At 31.5% G+C, this 19,290-nt stretch overlaps 1 protein-coding gene across 1 annotated transcript; it reads right to left on the bottom strand.

Moving 5' to 3' along the window:
* Positions 1-2,968: 2,968 nt before the first annotated feature.
* On the bottom strand, positions 2,969-12,571 carry LOC148306726 (netrin receptor UNC5B-like; the record flags this gene model as incomplete). Its single annotated transcript, XM_088264496.1, has 5 exons — positions 2,969-4,317; positions 6,194-6,421; positions 8,325-8,422; positions 10,165-10,336; positions 12,443-12,571. Coding segments are annotated over 5 exons (1,850 nt in total), but the record flags the coding sequence as incomplete, so codon positions are not given.
* Between the last annotated feature and the right edge of the window lie 6,719 nt (positions 12,572-19,290).

The following is a 19,290-nucleotide window of genomic DNA, read 5'->3' as shown; positions in this document are numbered from 1 at the left end:
ATGTCGCTCACTCCTTTCAAGAACGTCATGATAAAAAAATCATAAGTTTTCGGAATGCCCAGAAAATGTACTATATCCCAGCAAAAGAGGCATATTTTTAACTTAATATTTAACCGCTACTGGGCAGAAAGTGTTGTTTTTGCATTTTGAAGGAATAGTATTGTTTAATTATTTTTTTTAAAAATACTAAATATTTTTCAAATGGAGAAAAAAAAACCTTCACGTTTTACCTAAAAAGATCAGTTGCACAGTAAAAAGTTCAATAAGTGGCTTGATATTTATTTTTAAAACATTGTATTAAAAATAAATATCAGAGAATAAATACAAGAAATAAAAAAATTAAGATATAAAAATTCTTACGAAAAAACTTTATGTCCATTACATATAAATCTTGAAAAAATGAATTAATTATTAATTATATAAAACATTAAACCATGAGTGTAAGTCCCTCTCCAATCGAACCCGGGACCTCTAGAACGGGAGCCGAGAGTGCTGACCATTATACTACGGAGGCGGACTTAAATACACACCCAAAAAATTATTTTGTGCATAAAGAATTTCATCAAGAATCATAAAAAAAAAATATTTTAAACAAAAAAGTTGAGATTAAATCTCTTTATTTACGATTACGGTTCGAGTTTGAAATCCAAACATATAAGTACTTATAACTTAAAAAAAAAACTAGTACATAATTACCATTTGTGTATTTTAATGCCATCTATTGAACTCTTGACAAACTAAGTATCTTATAATGAAGTTTTTCCCCAAATGTTTTAGTAAAAGTCCAATAGATGGCAGTAAATATAATTTATGAATATTTTATTACTATTTAATGTGATAATGATTATTCGATGCATTGAAATAATGATGGTGTAGGGTGTAGGTTTATAAAAAAACATTATTGTCTATGTACGTAAAAAATCTAACTTACGTACAAAGGAATCCAACAACAGTGAATACCTAACATCGTTCAAAAACTAATTCAACATGAACAATAATTTTTCATTTTTTAAAACTAATGCAATACACACCAGTTGAGACATCTTTAATGTATGCTAAAATAATGAATAAACAGTACATTATTAAGTCTGCACTTTTTCCATTCCCACAATTTGATTTTAAAGTGGAAATTTGGATTTTATCTGGTTACTATGAATAAGAAATCCGGAAAAGGTGGGTCTTAAGTTTGGATTAAAATTCGGGATAATTCATGGTGGATCTAAGATTCGGGGTAAGTTGTTCCACGCCGCGAGACCACCAATGATGAAAGCTCTATCACCAGAATTTGTTTTGGGACAAAGTTTGAGCTTCAATTATCTGCCGATAGCTGATGTCCTTGCTAATGGTAGGGTTGCCTGTCTTCCATTAACTGCCTAAGGGTGATTGTCCACTACCCAGAATTTGACCGTCCGGCAGTCCGGTTTTGAAAAATGAAAGCGACTTTCAAGGTTTAGCGTGATCAAACTTACGCACAACGTGTTCACTCACCGATCAAGAGCACCGATCCGGAAATAGATGGACAAAAGCACAAACCAACCAAGCCAATCTTCGTTTAAAAAAGCTAACTGACGTGCCTGATGGTAAAATTCTGTATAATTCCGTGTAGTGGACAAACGCCCTAAGGATAACAGAGTTCTGACGTAAACACAAATGCCATTCAATGAATTGCCCTATACACTATCCACCAAAGGTTAAAAGTTATCCTTTTTGGACACTTCGAACAGTGAAATTCTCTTAGGTGTTGCAAGATGTGTGAACATTTTGGTATTCCGGTTATAAATCGTGGTTCGGCATTAAATACTGATTAGAGCCTATCAGTTTGATGCTTTGGGAAATTTGCAAGCCGGCAAACACAAAGCATTTCCAATTCCACATATATACAAACTGTGTACTGTTTATTGATGGCAAAATTATACCATTGTATGATTGAATTATCTTAAATAAAAACAACTTAAACTTTCTATTTATTTAATTAATTCATGACCAAAATAATACCAATAATTTACAAATAATTCTGACAAGTTGGACTAATACTATACCAGACAGAGTTTACAATTAAAACGTATAATAAATACAAAACTATATTCAAAACTGTTATTTTACAAATTCATTTTAATATTCATATTGATTTGAAAATATTTAGATGATAAGAACAGTGTAAAACAACCTTTTTAAAAATAAAATTGCCTTTTGAAATTCAATTAATAGTGTATAGACAAAAAACAAAAGGTAGATAATTTAATAAATTTTTTTTTTCATTGTATAAATATTTATGAAATAAATATATAAGTTTGTTCAAAATCTTAAGCCTGCTAAAGTTAATCACTGATTACCTGACTTACATTTTATGATTGATTAACATTTTAACTAAACATTGCATTTGAATACGAGCATGTTTTTATATACTTATCGCCCACTCCTTCAACAACGTCAAAAATCGTCAATTTTCAGTTGTGCATGTTTTCGGAATGCCCAGAAAATGTATTATATCCCAGCAAAAGCAGCATATTTTTAACTTAATAATTACTCGCTACAGGGCTAAAAGTGTTGTTTTTGCATTTTGAAGAAAAGGTATTGTTTAATTATTTGTTTAAATTTGTTTAAACATTCATATTTTACCTTAAAAGATCTGTTACACAGTAAAAAGTTCAGTAAGTGGCTTGATATTTATTTTTAATACATTTTTATCATATTTTTAAACTTCAACCGATATCCTGAAAAATCAATTTTTTTTATACATGACATTGTTGGAAGGAGTGAGCAATATGTACCCGCAACAATTGTTTTTACCTGTGACAAGTAAAAAGTAATTTTATTTATAGAAAAGTTTATTATGGCGCAATGGCAGAGCCATTTGTTGAACATAACAGCAACACACGTAGTACTAAACATTGCTCATACGGAAAACGTTTTGACAGTTGCTAAAATACTGTGTACTCCAAACAGTGTGAAATTAAACATGTTCGAAATGTGTTCAGTCTATTTAATTATTTCTTTCCACGGACTGAACCACAGCTATGCATGACTGGGTTTAGCTAGTAATAAATACATGTTTATTTGCAATAAAATATAACAGATGATAAAATTATTAAAATTAAAGCCATTTTAGTATGGTACTATTTTCTAAGACATTTGCAACATCATGGCGTCCCATCATCTTTAAAGTATCAATTAAATCTACTATGGCATTAACATGTCTTTGTCGACATTCCCACAGATCTAAAATGTGTTCAGTGGGAGATTTCTTACTTGCGAAAAAACTAATATGTCTGTCGCAATTCAGGTGATGCGCAAGGAGTCTCCAATCATTTCCTGAAGAATTCAACGGGTCCAGAAGAGATGATAATTGCCTTTTTACATCGAATGACAATTTGAATTTTGATGGTTTGTCGTCAATTAACGAATTCGTTCCTTTGTAATTTACTGTCATATATTTTTTGTTTTCATTAGTAGCAGTAGCAAATCTTTTATTCAAAAAAGACACCTCCTTTTCTATTAGACATGTACCATTTTTGTCATCAGCATTGAACGTTACATCATAATCGTCATATTTAAAATGTTTCTTTATATAAAATGGCGAATTAATTTTGGTAAGCTCGCTAGACGATATGAAAAACGTTTGTCTATAAGAAGGATTTATATTTTGATAGACTGTAATTTGACACTGCAAATGGTGAATGCTTTCCAATTGTTCTAAGAGAAAACTACAGTGTACTAAATTATTTTGGGAATTCCATATGTCTTTAAAAGGAATTTCCAGGTATTCAGACCCTGGACTGATTCGCCAACCCAAACCAATGTCTTGCAGTGATAAGCAAAGGTTCGAACCGCCATCTTGAAAGAGAATTGTTTTGGGACGGTCCATTAATAGGCCGCCATGATTTTTCTCTTGTTCGGAGCAGTACAATAATGCGCAAGGTGTATCCTCGACTATATAGACACGTAAACAATAATCTTTCGTACTGCGGAAGACTGGCGGAGCATATACAACAAGCTTCAAGTTTTTAACAGCCTTTCCATTGAAGCTTTCACCTACGAGCACATAAGATGTCAACAATTCAGTAAGTATATATATTTTGTCATTGTCTATTTGAGTGTACAAAGGGGTGAGTGTAGTTTCTTTTCCAAGTTCAACCATCTTCTGCCAGTCTGGTGAGCGGGTTTCATCGTTTGAAGCATTCGCTAAAGCATACAATGATAAATTCCAAAAACCGTGTTTCATATTCGCGCAATGTGGGATTTGGATGATGATTGGTTTGTTTAGCTGATTCGATGTCGATCCAGTTTTGACAATTGGAGAAAGTTGAGTTGTATTGCCTGGAAATCAAACAGAAATAAATTAAGAAGAGTATTGCCCTCTCTAGAAGATTAATTAGGAATATTATCAGACAATAAGATTTTCAGTCTACGGATTATGTATAAAGACATTTATTTTCCATCATACATATGATAATTACAAATTACAACATGTGATTAGTGCCCTCACTGGGTTTTCCGATACCGAGTGTACCTTTTACAATACTTATTTATCAAACCATATGAAAAAAAAAATGTTTTTGATATGCAATTAAATACGGCATGATCAAATGATGCAATCTTTTTCAGATCTAACCCACCTCTATTACCTATTTATTAAACCTTTCCGGTCCACCAAAATTTTAAAAAAATATATAGGTAGACAGTTACATTCCAATTGGAAAAAAAAACCTTTGTCCTCTGCTCCACATACTGTTGTAATAGATACGAGTGACAAAAATGTAAGCTTGGAATTTAAATATATAATACTAATGATAAAAAAATGTCGAATAACATAACGGACCTTAGAGGAAAAAATCAATGTCCAATGAGATTTGACATTGGATCAGTAAGGGTTAATAGCTCTTTTGTACTTAGTTTCATTGTTTTAATTACTTAATGTAGAAAAAAACAGGTTGTATAACTTTTTTGCATTATAATCAAAGTTCTTTTGACTAAAATACGTACCTATATGCATAGTTTTTTTATGTGCTTCTGTATTTAGGAACTTGTAATTTTATGTATGTTTTCATAGTGTTTTAATATTTTGTTTTATATTATGGGTGTCACAACTGAGAAAAATAATTTATAGTTTTTATATGAAAGGAAGATAGAAGTCTGAGAATCCCAGGGCTTACGACCTGGCATTTGGCTGGCTTAAGAAACATATCGCTCACTCCTTTCAACAACGTCTTATATCAAAAAACTTAATTTTTCAAGAGATCTTTTTTAAAGTTTAAGAATATAATAAAATGTATTAAAAATAAATATCAAGCCACTTATTAAACTTTTTAGTGTGCAACAGATCAGTTTTTTCTCCATTTGAAAAATATTTAGTATATTTAAAAAAATAATTAAACAATACCTTTTATTCAAAATGCAAAAATAACACTTTCTGCCCTGTAGCGGGTAAATATTAAGTTAAAAATATGCCGCTTTTGCTGGGATATAGCACATTTTCTGGGCATTCCGAAAACATGCACAACTAAAAATTGATGATTTTTTATATATGACGTTGCTGAAAGGAGTGAGCGATATGTATACACTGGTGTAACCGTCATCATTCTGCTCATTAAAGAACATCCATCATGCATTAATATTGAAAGTTGTACGTATGCATTGTTTTAAGTTTTGTTAGTTGGTTGAAATATCAACTTATGTGAAATTTTAGCTGATGGTATTACCATTAGTTTAGAATTTGTGAATTATATGGCTTGTTCCAATCGATCGTAAGATTATTATTTTTTAAAGCCAAAAAAATGCAAAGAATGAAAATGTATTTTTTATGTTGTAAAGAGTATTTTGAAATCAAAGAGCTATGAAAAATTATTAAGGAAATGAAAAAAAGAGAAAAAATGGGATTGTTATTGTAGAGATAATCGTTAATAATATTCTAAATATATAACATTTAATAAAAAATGCTTTTTTATGTCTGAAAAATGTATCATAATAATTAAGAAAAAATAGTATCATTGATTTCTTTTGTACAACTGAATTCAAATGTCATTTTTCCCATTTTCGATTATAGCTTGGTTCAGATTAAAACCTGAATAAAAGAATACAAAAAATAAATACCTAAAAAAGAATACAATTCAAAACACTTGAAATAATGTAACTTCTTAAGTATTCATAAGTGGAAAAAAATCAAATATTTACGTAATAAAATAAGAGAAATTACCATCTATGAATCTCGGTCGAAACCTGTCATCTTTCATAACTTGAATGAAAAATGTTTCGCTTTTCCCCCGCAAGATGGTGTTTTCTGCAATGGAGAGGGCGACGGCTGCGTCATCCAAGTTCAACCAGCCACCGCTAGATGTCACTATTTGCGTCCGATTTATCGGCGAATTTGGTAAAGATGGGAAAACAATCGTTGCTTTATTTACCATGTCGTATGTTGAATCAGCTGTAATTACATGATCATTTTGATTATTGATTTGGTAATGCATTGTTGAGTAACATAACGATTGTAATATTTAAGAAATGACTTTGTATAAGATCACATTGTTTAAGAAAATGTGGTCCTACTCGAATGCTTTAAAAAAATATAAAAGTAAATATATTAAAACTACGCATATCGCTCACTCCTTTCAAGAACGTCATGAATCAAAAAACTTAATTTTTATATAGTCTATTTTCTGGGCATTCCGAAAGCATGCATAACTGAAAATTGACGATATTTGATTTATGACGTTCTTGAAAGGAGTGAGCCATATAGTGCAAGGCAATATGATATTTTAACATTTTTTAGATGGGAATTGCATTTATTATTTACCTTCCTTATCACCACAAGGTTTAAAGAATATTTTTTTAATATCTCATCAAAGATGAAGAAGAATATGGGAGTCTGGGCATTTACGGGGCTGACGACCGTCATAGGCTGGTTTAAGTGATACTTTACACACGTGTAACATTCACCAATTCTACCCATTATTGACAACCACACTACTCAAATTCTTGGAAGTTCTATATATATGAACCTTTTTTGAAACATTATTCTTGAATCACTAGAACTTCACAAGAGACATCTATTGGTGAGATGAAAGTGAAGTTCTAGTGATTCAAGAATAATGATTCAAAATTGGTTGATATAATATATAGAATTTTATTTTATTTTATTTTACCCAAGGATTTGAGTAGTGTGATTGTCAATAATGGGTAGAATTGGTGAATGTTACACGTGAGTAAAGTGATGACTTAAACCAGCCTTTGACGGTCGTCAGCCCCTTAAATGCCCAGACTTCCATATTCTTCTTCATCTTTGATGAGATGTCAAAAAATAACACGAAAATAACTCCTGTAATTGGAGATAATCCAGATTTTGTGAAGAAGTATTTGGACACACTCATAATGTGTATATTTATAGATAATTACGTGGATTTTTTTCTTCTAAAGATAACAAAGTTGATTTAATTTTATCTGTGTTGGGAACAGGAGGGATGATAATCTAGTGTGGACCAATCAGGAAATTGTCAGTATTTGGTCATTGCTAGGAGGAAACCACGTAAAACTTCCTCAGGAGAAGCCGGACCGCTGACTGTCGTCAACAGACCTTCCGTTCCACTAGAAGAGGGTTCGGCATTTTGTGTCCTAGCTTGGTTCATGGTACCAATGTCCTTGAGTATTTTCATCATGCATGATACCACCGATGTTTTTACAAATTATTGTCTCCTTAAAATTGTCTACATGTCACTGAAAAACATATATGTTGTAACATTTAGGATATTTTTATAAAAAAAAATTGTAACATCATTATTTCAACGTATGCATAATTATAAATTACAATCATGTGCCTTCACTAAGTTTTCCCGTGCATTTTACTATATTTGTTTTAAAAAAATTAATGAAAGAAAATTGTTTTTACATACAACCAAATACGTCACGACCGAATGATACGATCTATTTCAGATCTACCCACTTCCATTATTTATTAAGTTTAATATTTTAATGACTTTATGGATGATGGAAGCAGGTTGTACAACTTGATTGCATGGTAATCAATGTTCTTTTGACCAAAAAAATATGTGTTAGATTTTGTCAAATATGTTTTGGATCTTGTAGTTTTATGTACGTTAAGTGCGTTAATTGAGATGTGTGTGCTTTCTTGTGTCACGTGAGAGAATAACTTAATACGTAAGGTTTATTTTAGCGTATGGTTATTTGATTGTTATAAGTTGTAATTTGTTTGATATTTTCTTCTGTGGGAGTCCGTCTCGAACTTTAAGTATCATTTTTAAAATATGTTTTTATTTTTTTATTTTTTTTATTTGGATACAACCAAAATATTGTGGATACAGATTGATACTCACAATTGGAAAAGCAGCTTGTTGCCGACATTTCGGATCCGCTATGCTTCTTGTCGTAGTTGTCACTTTCACTTGAGAAACTAGGAACTTGTGGAGAGGAGCTAAAACCAATACCAGCAGATTTCAATTAAATTCCAGGTCATCAAATCTCAAATTACCACCCAGTTAAACCCAGGACCATATTTTAGTCAAGGTGCCATAAAAGATCTTTATAAACCCTTGATATCTCAACATCTCAAAATTATTACAGCCAGTTGAACCCCAGACCAAACTATTGTAGTCAACACGCTTAAAAAGATCTGTACAGTAAAACCCTTGATATATCAACATCTCAAAATCTCTCCGCCCAGTTGAACCCCAGACCGAACCATTGTAGTCAACATGTTCAAAAAGATTGATACAGTAGAACCCTGGATATCTCAATATCTCAAAATCTCTCCACCCAGTTGAACCTAGGACCAAATCATATATTGTAGTCAATGGCAATGTGCTAAAAAATATTTATAGGTAGAACCCTTGATACCTCAACATCTACACTGAAGTCAGCGTGCTAAAATAGATCTATACAGTAGACGGCTGACTTAAAACACAGTAAGGGACATTTTTTTGTAGAACGTTTTTTTTGCGTATTTGGACTAAGTAGAATCTACTTAGTCCAAAAATGCATAAAAAGGTACTATAAAAATGTCCCTTACTGTGTTTTGAGTTTGGACAGCCGTAGAACCCTTGATATTTCAACATCTCAAAATCGCTCCACCCAGTTGAACTTAGGACCTAATCGGCTGTCTAAACTTATAACACAGTAAGGGAAATTCAAAAAAAAAAGTAAAAAAAAAACAAATTTATGAGGCGAATGTTAGTGGGAAAAGAAGCAGAGGAAGATCGAGAAAAACATGGTACGATCAGGTATGCCAAATACTTGAAAGTGGTCAGGTTAGGAGTCGTAACAATCGGCGGGTATGTATGAGGAGATGCATGAACGTGGAAGAGGCGAAGAATGTTTGCAAGGACAGAGTGGTGTGGCGCTCTATTCTCTCTGCTTACCCCTGCGAGGAAGCGGCGTGATGGTTAGTTAGTTTTTTTTAGTTAAAAAAAAGTCCCTTACTGTGTTTAAACACTTTAAAGTTTGGGCAGCCGTAATACACTGTAGTGAACGTGCTATATACCGTAGAACCCTTGATATCTCAACATCTAAAATTGCTCCACCTAGATGAATCCAAGAGCAAATCATACATTGTTGTCAACGTGTTAAATAATTTCTATTCAGAAGAACCCATAATATCTAAACATCTCTAAACTGCTCCATCCAGTTTAACCCAGAATCTTATACTTGGTATGCAACGTGTTAAAAACGATCTATACAGTAGAACCCTTGACATCTTAACATCGATGATGAATAATATGGATGTCTGGGTATTTATAGGGCTTGCGACCTCTCTTAGGCTGGTTTTCAGCGATCACACGTGTAACAAACCCATGATTGACAACCACACTTCTCAAATTTCTGAAGTTGTTTTGATCCTTCAATTGACACCTTCTTGCACATGTGAGCTCTCAGCACCAAAAAATTGAAGTTGCTAAAATTAAATAAAAACTCACTCAACTCAACTGTAGGATGGTGCCTAGAAAAAGAATGTGAAATAAGGTGTCCATTGAAGCATAAATACTTCAATCATATAACAAGCATATAACTTCCGAAATTCGAGTAGTGTGGTTGTCAATCATGAATATTAAATGTCACACGTGTATAAAGTCAAGGACAAATTGTAAGACTTTCAAAGTCTTCATCATCTATGCTGAGAAAACAATTTCACGATTTTTCATATCCAATTTTCGTATTTACCTTTGAGGCAGAAATGGTATATCATAATGATGCTCAGTATTGTTCCAATATAAGTTCTGACTGTTGATTTTCTGAAGAAAGGGAGGATATTCATAATATCCTTGATCAGTTTGTTGTTGTAGGGATGTGGGTCTCTTATCCTGATCTTGATTTACCTCAGGACTGAAGTCGTCTGGAAAAAATATTACAAAAATACCATATTAATATTATATTTTTTTAGAAATTTTATTGTTGCTAAATGTGAAACTGTCTGTTGCCTTTTGTGTGCTGACGATGCTGTGATTCTTGCTGATAGTAGAGAAGACCTGCAGGCGCTGGTGACAGGTGTATAATATGTGCAAGGAAAGTGATTTGCTGATGAATGAGCAACAAATCCAAAGCCACGGTTTTGAAATAGATGAATGTTGATCTGGATGTAAAATACATAGGAGTAAATGGGGTAATTTTAAAACACCTGTTTTTAAAACACCCGTCTTAAATATACGATATCATATTAAATATACGATATCAACACCTGTTTTAAAACACCCGTCTTAAATATACGATATCATCTACCTAGATGATATCGTATATTTAAGACGTATGTTTTCTCGGGATAGAAAGATTGGTGATGATATAGAATGGAGAGTGAGTGGTGCACTGAATTCAGTTATAGCAAATAAAAACTTATCAGCGAACGCTAAACTGGCAGTACACAACGGAGTCCTGGTTCCAACCTCAATGTATGGAACTGAAGTATAGAGTTGGCAAAAAAGGAGGAGAGTGGACTGAATGCAACTGAAATGCGATCCCTCAGACGAATATGCGTCAAAACGATGTGGGATAGATGTTTAAATTATGATATAAGGAAGATTGCAAGGCTGGGATAAGCATTTTTGATAAAATTACGAAAGTTATATTGAGAAGATTTGGATGTGTGGAACGAATGAGTGAGGAAAGAACAGTAAAACAAATTAATGAGGTAAATGTAGTTCGAAATAGATGCAGAGAAAGGCCACACTTGGTATGATCAAGTATTTGAAATACTTGAACGTGGTCAGGTTAGGAGTCGGAATAATTGGAGGGAATGTATGAGGAGATGCATGAATGTGGAAGAAACAAAGATTGTTTGTAAAATACAGACTAGTATGGCGTTCTTTTCTAGGTTAAGCTTATGCAAACCTTATTTCTGCTAAATTTAATACATTGCCTTCTATTGAATCAAGTGTTTTTTTTTGTATACTTATATTATATTTACTAATTTTTTTAAAACAAAAATGTTAATAATATTAGTATATAACCACTCACCGAGATTTTTATGTCTACCGGTTTCAAGATATACTTATCTCTTCGTCAGGACAATCACTACTACAGCAGTGAGACGGGTACGTCTCGAAACCGGTAGATATAAAAATCTCGGTGAGTGGTTATATACTAATATTATTAACATTTTTGAAAAAAAAAAAAAGTAAAAATGACTAACCACCAAGAAATGCTTTAAATTTTAATAAAATTGACAATAATATTTTATTTATTTATAAATATGAGACCAAAAAATATATATTCTGTGAAACTAGTTTTTCTATGAAAGTAGGTACCTATCTGATACGGAAGTCTAAACGGAGATTCAATATATTTTTCAGGACGACGTCTATATTGATAAGGATGCTATAATAATGAAATAAAATCGCATCCTTATTACAAGGTTTGCTGAGAAATCTCGAGATATAGTCGTATAATACTATTTATTTCAAAATAAGTTAGTTTATACAGGATGGAATGAAAACAATGTGGAGTAGAAAGATCCATTTTTCAGTCTTCCTCGATTTTGCTAAACTAGTCGATCTTATGTGTTGGGATGTACCATACGTGGTTTCTCAATATGTGCATGTGTGAAATGCACTTCTTAAACTACACAATTAAATTGATCAGCTGTATTTTACTTTTATAAAGAAAGGATCCTTCTAGGACTCCGGTATAGTAACTCTTGGTATCCATTTTGACCCATTTATTTAAAAAAAATAACCTTGTATCGTTATTGAATTAATTAAGCAAAAATATTTATAATGATTTTAAAGTCCCAATCACTGCCAGCGGGGCAAGTAAGTTAATGCTTACTAGTGTGTACGATCCACTACCATGATTATGAAAATGGAATATTGTAAAAATGGCATTTTGTGAAAATGGAATGTTGTGAAAATGGATTGTCGTAAAAATGGAATTTTATAAATGGTATTTTTTTAATGTGTATTTTTGTGAATATGAAATGTTGCAAAAATGGAATTTTGTTAATTCTTACCAGTTGGCGTTTTGTTGTAAAGGGAATGGTTGCGATCTTTCCCAAGCAAATGGTGATAAATTAATCCAGCAACGATCAAAAGCGCGAATGCTCCAAATCCCAAACTGATGTATAAAATGGTGTTTGAATCTGAAAAAAAAACAATATAATAATTACTTTAAAAAAATGACAAATGGTCAAGAGTCCAGTTATTAACAGTTAAGCATATCGAACTAACTGGAAGGGACAAGGGAGAAAGTGATTTAATTAAATCCAGGTGTAATAATTTTATTGTAAAACCATTATACTGTAAATTGTATGTTTTGTATGTCTATAATGTATTTAATCTAATAATAATAATAAAAAAAAACAAATAATAAAAAAAATGTATTAACTTTTTTTTTTTAAATATAGAATGTCCTTGCATATGAAATACATTGCTTTTGCCAATGTCAAGTTAATTGAATATTGTTACTTAAGTATAAAATATGATAGACTTATTATTAAACCATAAATTTATACCATTCAATTAAAAAAAAAACAACTAAGAGTCTCTACACAATTGGGTTTCTGCTCGCCAGGACGAGATGGATATGTGTAGGGAGGGGAATAAGCTAAGCCAGAGTTATAAAAAATGTTGGCATTTGGTCATTTATTGGGCAAACAAAGAATATGTGGTTAAGGTCTTCCTCTTCACAACGACACTCGCAAATGGGGGAGTCAAAGACACTAATCTTCGCAAGGTGCTCTCTCGTACAGCAATGTCCCTTCCTCATTCGACAAATGGTGGATGTATCTTTCTTGTTCATCAAAAATGTATTAACTTCTAAGTACAATATTTCGGCTCAACACAGGCCATGCCTAAAGAGCCGTAATACATATAAAAAAATGTATGTATCTATGAAATAAATAAATAAAATATAAAAAAAACTACGCAACTATAGGCTCCAGTAAACTCACATATACACTATCATGAGATAAATCATATATGTATGTATGTAATTCCAAAATTTTTAGTGGTAAATCATGGGTAGATTTTAAAATGTTGCACGTTCATAAAGTGATGCGTTCAACCTCAAACAGCCTTTGAATGGTCGTAAGCCCTGTAAATGCCCCGACTTCCATATTCTTATTCATCTATGTTGAGTTGTGATAATATACATGAGAACATTTATACTAAAAACTTGGCGTTAACTAAAAAACCAAAAGTGTCGGGTTGTGGTCCCGTGGTTAGTGTCGCGGACTCTTAAGTCAAAGTTTCTCGGTTCGAACCCCTCTACCGCAATTTGATACCTATTTCTAATAATGAGCCGCTTAGGCTCACAGAAATAGTGTGAAATTGAAATATTTGTGTAAATAATAAAATCACAAATATTTCTCTTTTTCTTTAAAGAAAAAAAAAATAAAAAAACTTCAAAAGCGAAAATTATCCTCGATTATTTAAAAATAATCATAATACAAAAGTATATATTTATATATTTTTTGATAACTGCTTTTAAATTTAAAAATGGAATAAAAAAATGTGTCTATATTTTTGAATTTTTTGTACTGTAATTTAATTAAATTTTTTGCTTTTGTTTTTTTTTATTATTTTTTGTACGAATCTTATTTACTTTGTTTTAAAATTTTGTTATTTTTGTAGGTTATAACCTTGATCCTAATATGAGTAAAGGAAATTACACATCAGGAATATTATATATGTTACTCTTATGATATATGTTTTAAAATATATAAAAATAAAAATAAATTGCTTAGTGGAAAAACCCAGATTTGTGAACATTATTTTGACATACTTAAAATGTTGTTTACCCACATATTTCTACATTCTGCTTAATTTTACGGGGTTGTTTTACCCTGAAAACAACCTGAAAGCTTAATACCGTGCCTGGAATGGAATTTTCAGAACTTAAAAGAGAAACCGTCGAGAGCTTTCTTTCCGAGGGTGCAAAATATGACAGAAGGCCCCAAAATTAGTGGAAGTAATGGAATACTATTATACGAAGGACCGGTTTATATTACATATTACGAAGATAGGACAGACACCGCATTTTATAATATCGCGGAAACTGCGCGGTGGAGGGGTAGACTGTTTCGGCGGCTAGGGGGTGGCTGGTGATAAATAGGCTGGATTCTTTCACTTTACACCGAAATATTTCATCGTCATACAAATATTTAGAGCGTACCTCTAGAGATCAAAGCATTTTTGCCAATTTCAAAGCATTTTTGTCAAATTTTTACATTGAAAAATAATATAACATGTCGCGTTTTATTTGATTTCGTAAAAATGCGAACCGTATAATGAAAACCGCGACCCGGAAATGTTCTTTCAGTGCTATCAAGCAAGAATTATTTTTTTATTAATTGATTCACATACAGTGTTTGAAGATGGTGCGGAATGCATCGAAAAACGTGTCATAATAGATTTTAAGGAAAAGTGGTATTTACTAAGTAAAACTTTATGTATAATGAAAACCATGAAATGGAAATATTCAGCCCTATCAATCAATAATTAAAAGATATTCTTTTTCGACATCTCAACATAGATGAAGAACAATATGCAAGTCTGCCCAGCATATACTGGCTTAAGTGATCACTACACACGTGCAACATTCACCAACTCTACCCATGATTGACAACCACATTATACAAAATCTTGAAACTTCTAGATTAATTGATCAAACTTGGAACACAGTGTTTGACTTCACTAGAACTTCACTAGAGATATCAATGGTGGGATGGGGAAAGCTTTTTATTAAGCAGAAACTCCTTCATTTGCATGTGAGGTCCGAATCCTGGATTATATTCACATACTTGAGAAATGCTAGAAAATATCATTTGACTATTATTATTTTTGTCTAAGCGTATAATTTGACCAGTTAATTTATTTACAAATTCTGAGTGTGTCCAAAAACTTGTTCATAAACCTTGATCATCTATTAAAAAAACTCCTATTTGGAGATAATAAAGATGTGTGTATTTGGACACACTCCAAATGTTGTATAGAAATAATAATTTCATTTATTGATTCACATACGTTATTTGAAGATGATGCTGAATGCATCGAAACACGTGTCATAATAAATTTTTAGAAAAATGGTGTTTACCGAGAAAAACTTTGTAAAATTAAATAATTATGTATAATGAAAACCACGATCTGGAAATAAATTGCTGCGAAGAATCAAGCAAGAATGAATTATTTCATTAATTGATTCGGCTGTCAATTTGTGGTAATATCTATACTCTTTAATTTATGTTTTACTTGATAAATCAGTTCTTAACCACACTACTCAAGTTAACTCTTAAATATATGATGAATCTCGTGACACAGTACAAATGAATTCACAACAGCCATCCATATATGATTATGGTTTTTGAAAGAGAAGAATGCAGATCTGAATGTGAAATATTGGTAAACTGAGAGATTTTGGAACAGGTAGATGATTTCGTGTATTTGGGTAGTATGTTTTCTAGGGATGGAAATATTGATAAAGACATAGAAAGGAGAGTGAATGCTGAGAACAAAGTGAATGGTGCACTGAAATCAGTTATAGCAAATAAAAACCTATCAGCGGAAGCTAAACTGGCAGTGCACAACGGAGTCCTGGTTCCAACTCTAATGTATGGAAGTGAATCATGGAGTTGGCAAAAGAAGGATGAAAGTAGACTGAATGCAGTCGAAATGCGATCTCTCAGAAGAATGTGCGACAAAACGATGTATGATAGATGTGCGAATTGTGAAATAAGGAAGGAATGCAAAGCTGAGATAAGCATTATCGATAAAATTAAGAAAGGTGTGTTGAGATGGTTTGGACATGTAGAACGAATGAGTGAGGAAAGAACGGTAAAACAAATTTATGAGGCGAATGTTAGCAGGAAAAGAAGCAGAGGAGGACCGAGAATAACATGGCACGATCAGGTATGCCAAATACTTGAAAGTGGTCAGGTTAGGAGTCGTAACAATCGGCGGGTATGTATGAGGAGATGCATGAGCGTGGAAGAGGCGAAAAATGTTTACAAGGACAGAGTGGTGTGGCGCTCTGTTCTCTCTGCCTACCCCTGCGGGGAAGCGGCGTGATGGTTAGTTTAGCTTAGAAAAATATTTTATTAGGCAGGCACTCTTTTGTTTGTACGTATCTGATTTTATTAACATGCTAGGAAATGCCTGAACACACGATTTTCATTTAAGTGCAGTTTGTAATTTGACTAGTTATTTCATTCACATTTTGAATGTTCATTTTATTCACATTTCCAAAGTTTTGATTGTGCCCAAATATTTGTAGTGGAATTTACCAAGTGAAATTTAAATTCAAAATGTATAGAAAAGTGAATGCCGAATCAATGCATGAAATGGTTTTGTGTTGTATTGCTTGTATTATCTAGATATGTAAATATATTCTCTTTTATATTTTTAAATAATATAAATAAACGTCTCGTCACGGACTACGCTTAGTGAGGCGTTCATCAAAAAAAAGTATTGGAAAAAAATGATTACAGTATTGTACAAAGTATTTAAAAAAGGGAAATAATAAATATAATCTTAAAATGTCTTCACAACATTTTAAGTTCAAATCCTTGTTCACAAATCTTGGTTTCCCCACTTTATATTCTACTTTTTGACATCTTAACAAAGATTAAGAAGAATATGAATATTATCTATTTTGTAGATTAAAAGCTTTGATAATTTTGTGGTGGGTAATAAAACACTTTCCTTATCAGTCATTGTACAATTTGTGTAATACATTTTTTATATATTTTTTTTATTTTTATGCAAATTTCAAATCGTAATAAATTTTTTTGTATGTTAAGAGCATTGAAAACTTTGTGGTATGGTAATAAAACACTCTTCTTATCATTCATTATTTACTTTGTGTATTACCACTTTTATAAAATCTCATTCGTGACTACCGGTTTCAAAATTTAATTTTTATGCAAATCGCTCACTCCTTTCAAGAACGCCATAAATGAAAAATCGTAAATTTTCAGTTGTGCATGTTTTTAGAATGCCTAGAAAATGTACTATAGCCCAACAAAAGCGGCATATTTTTTACTTAATATTTACACGCTACAGGGCAGAAAGTGTTGTTTTTGCATTTTGAAGAAAAGGTATTGATTAATAATTTTTATAAATATACTTAATATTTTCCAAATAGAGAAAAAACCTTCAGTTTTTACCTAAAAAGATCTGTTGCACAGTAAAAAGTTCAATAAGTGGCTTGATATTTGTTTTTAATACATTCTATTAAATTTTTAAACTTTAAAAACGTTCTCCTGACAAATCTATTTTTTTATTTATGACGTTCTTGAAAGGAGTGAGCGAAACGTCTAATCATAATAATCTTATTTCAATGACTTGATGATGGAATGATTTTCCGAAATCGGCAGTCACGAACTGCCGATTTCGGAAATAATGAAATTCATTGTTCACTTTGTTTAAAAGTGGTATTAAACAAAGTGAACAATGAATTTCATTATTTGTTTGATACCTGTATTATGCCATTTTACTTTTCACCGCTTTTCAGGCAGAATGAAAAACGAAAGCGTCGTTTAGGGATGTGCGCGAAGCAGTCGTAGTGACGCGATAACCGGGAATCAGATATCCTGGGGAGAGCTGAGTCGATCATCCGCTCGACTGGTGGAAAGCTGCGACAGGAATGTGCACTTTTATCCCATGAAGGCGGTCGTGAAAAGAGGGGTCGAGTGTTGAGTATCATCCCCCTGATTGAACCCGTCGGGGTGTACCCATTAACCCTAGTTTCAGATAAGGGTGAACTTTAGATCTAGATGTAAGCGATACATCTTAGATTTACTCAATAAATACTTAAGCTATTAATGGAGACATTTTTGTTTTGCAGCATTTGAGCTCTTGTGTAGTGAGCCTTCAAGGGATGTATGGATAGTATGTATACTTATGTATATATATATATATATATATATATATATATATATATATATATATATATATATATATATATATATATATATATATATATACATATATGTATATATATATATTTATATATATATATATATATATATATATATATATATATATATATATATATATATATATATATATATATATATATATATATATATATATAAATACATATATTTATATATAAATATATATATATATATATATATATATATATATATATATATATATATATATATATATATATATATATATATATATATATATATATATATATATATATATATATATATATATATATATATATATATATATATATGTTTAGTATGTACAGTCATAAATTAAACTCTGAAGAGGGCAACAGGTTGTTGCCGAAACTAGTTGGTTATTAAAAATGTGAGTGAAAAAAAAACAAAGTCTTTTTATTTCTCAAAATAATTAAGGTATACTTTCAGTTACATTTCGTAGAATTTAATAATACCGTAATCAAATTTTGTCAGATTTTGCCAAATTGGTCCTTAACCCGTTAGTGTCACACAATATTCCGATTGAGATCATGTATCGGTTTATTTGGTCTACCACGTAGTAAAAATATTAGAAAAAAAAATAGAGAGATGAAAAAAAAATGGGGAAAAATTCAGTTGTTATTGCACTTAGTAAAAAGAATAACGTGAAAGATATTCGCTTTAAAAAATGTACAAGTAAATAATGTTTTCCTTTCTATAACTTGCCGATCTCTTACAGGGCCAGAGAATATAGAAACATTTATGCATAAAAAAATGCGATGGAAAATCACTACAAAACTGTTACATTACTTTTAGTTGATTTTAAATATATACCTACTATTATAATTAGAGCATTCTGAATTGGCGTGTGACTGTTCTGTTTATGTGGAGAATAAAAAAAATTAAAAACTATTTATTTATTATTTTTT

This window comes from Brachycentrus maculatus, unplaced genomic scaffold (assembly GCF_059751285.1).
Source record: "Brachycentrus maculatus isolate JH-2025_06_01 unplaced genomic scaffold, ASM5975128v1 h1tg000228l, whole genome shotgun sequence".
Classification (NCBI taxonomy): domain Eukaryota; kingdom Metazoa; phylum Arthropoda; class Insecta; order Trichoptera; family Brachycentridae; genus Brachycentrus; species Brachycentrus maculatus.
This window is presented reverse-complemented; position numbering and strand designations above follow the sequence as displayed.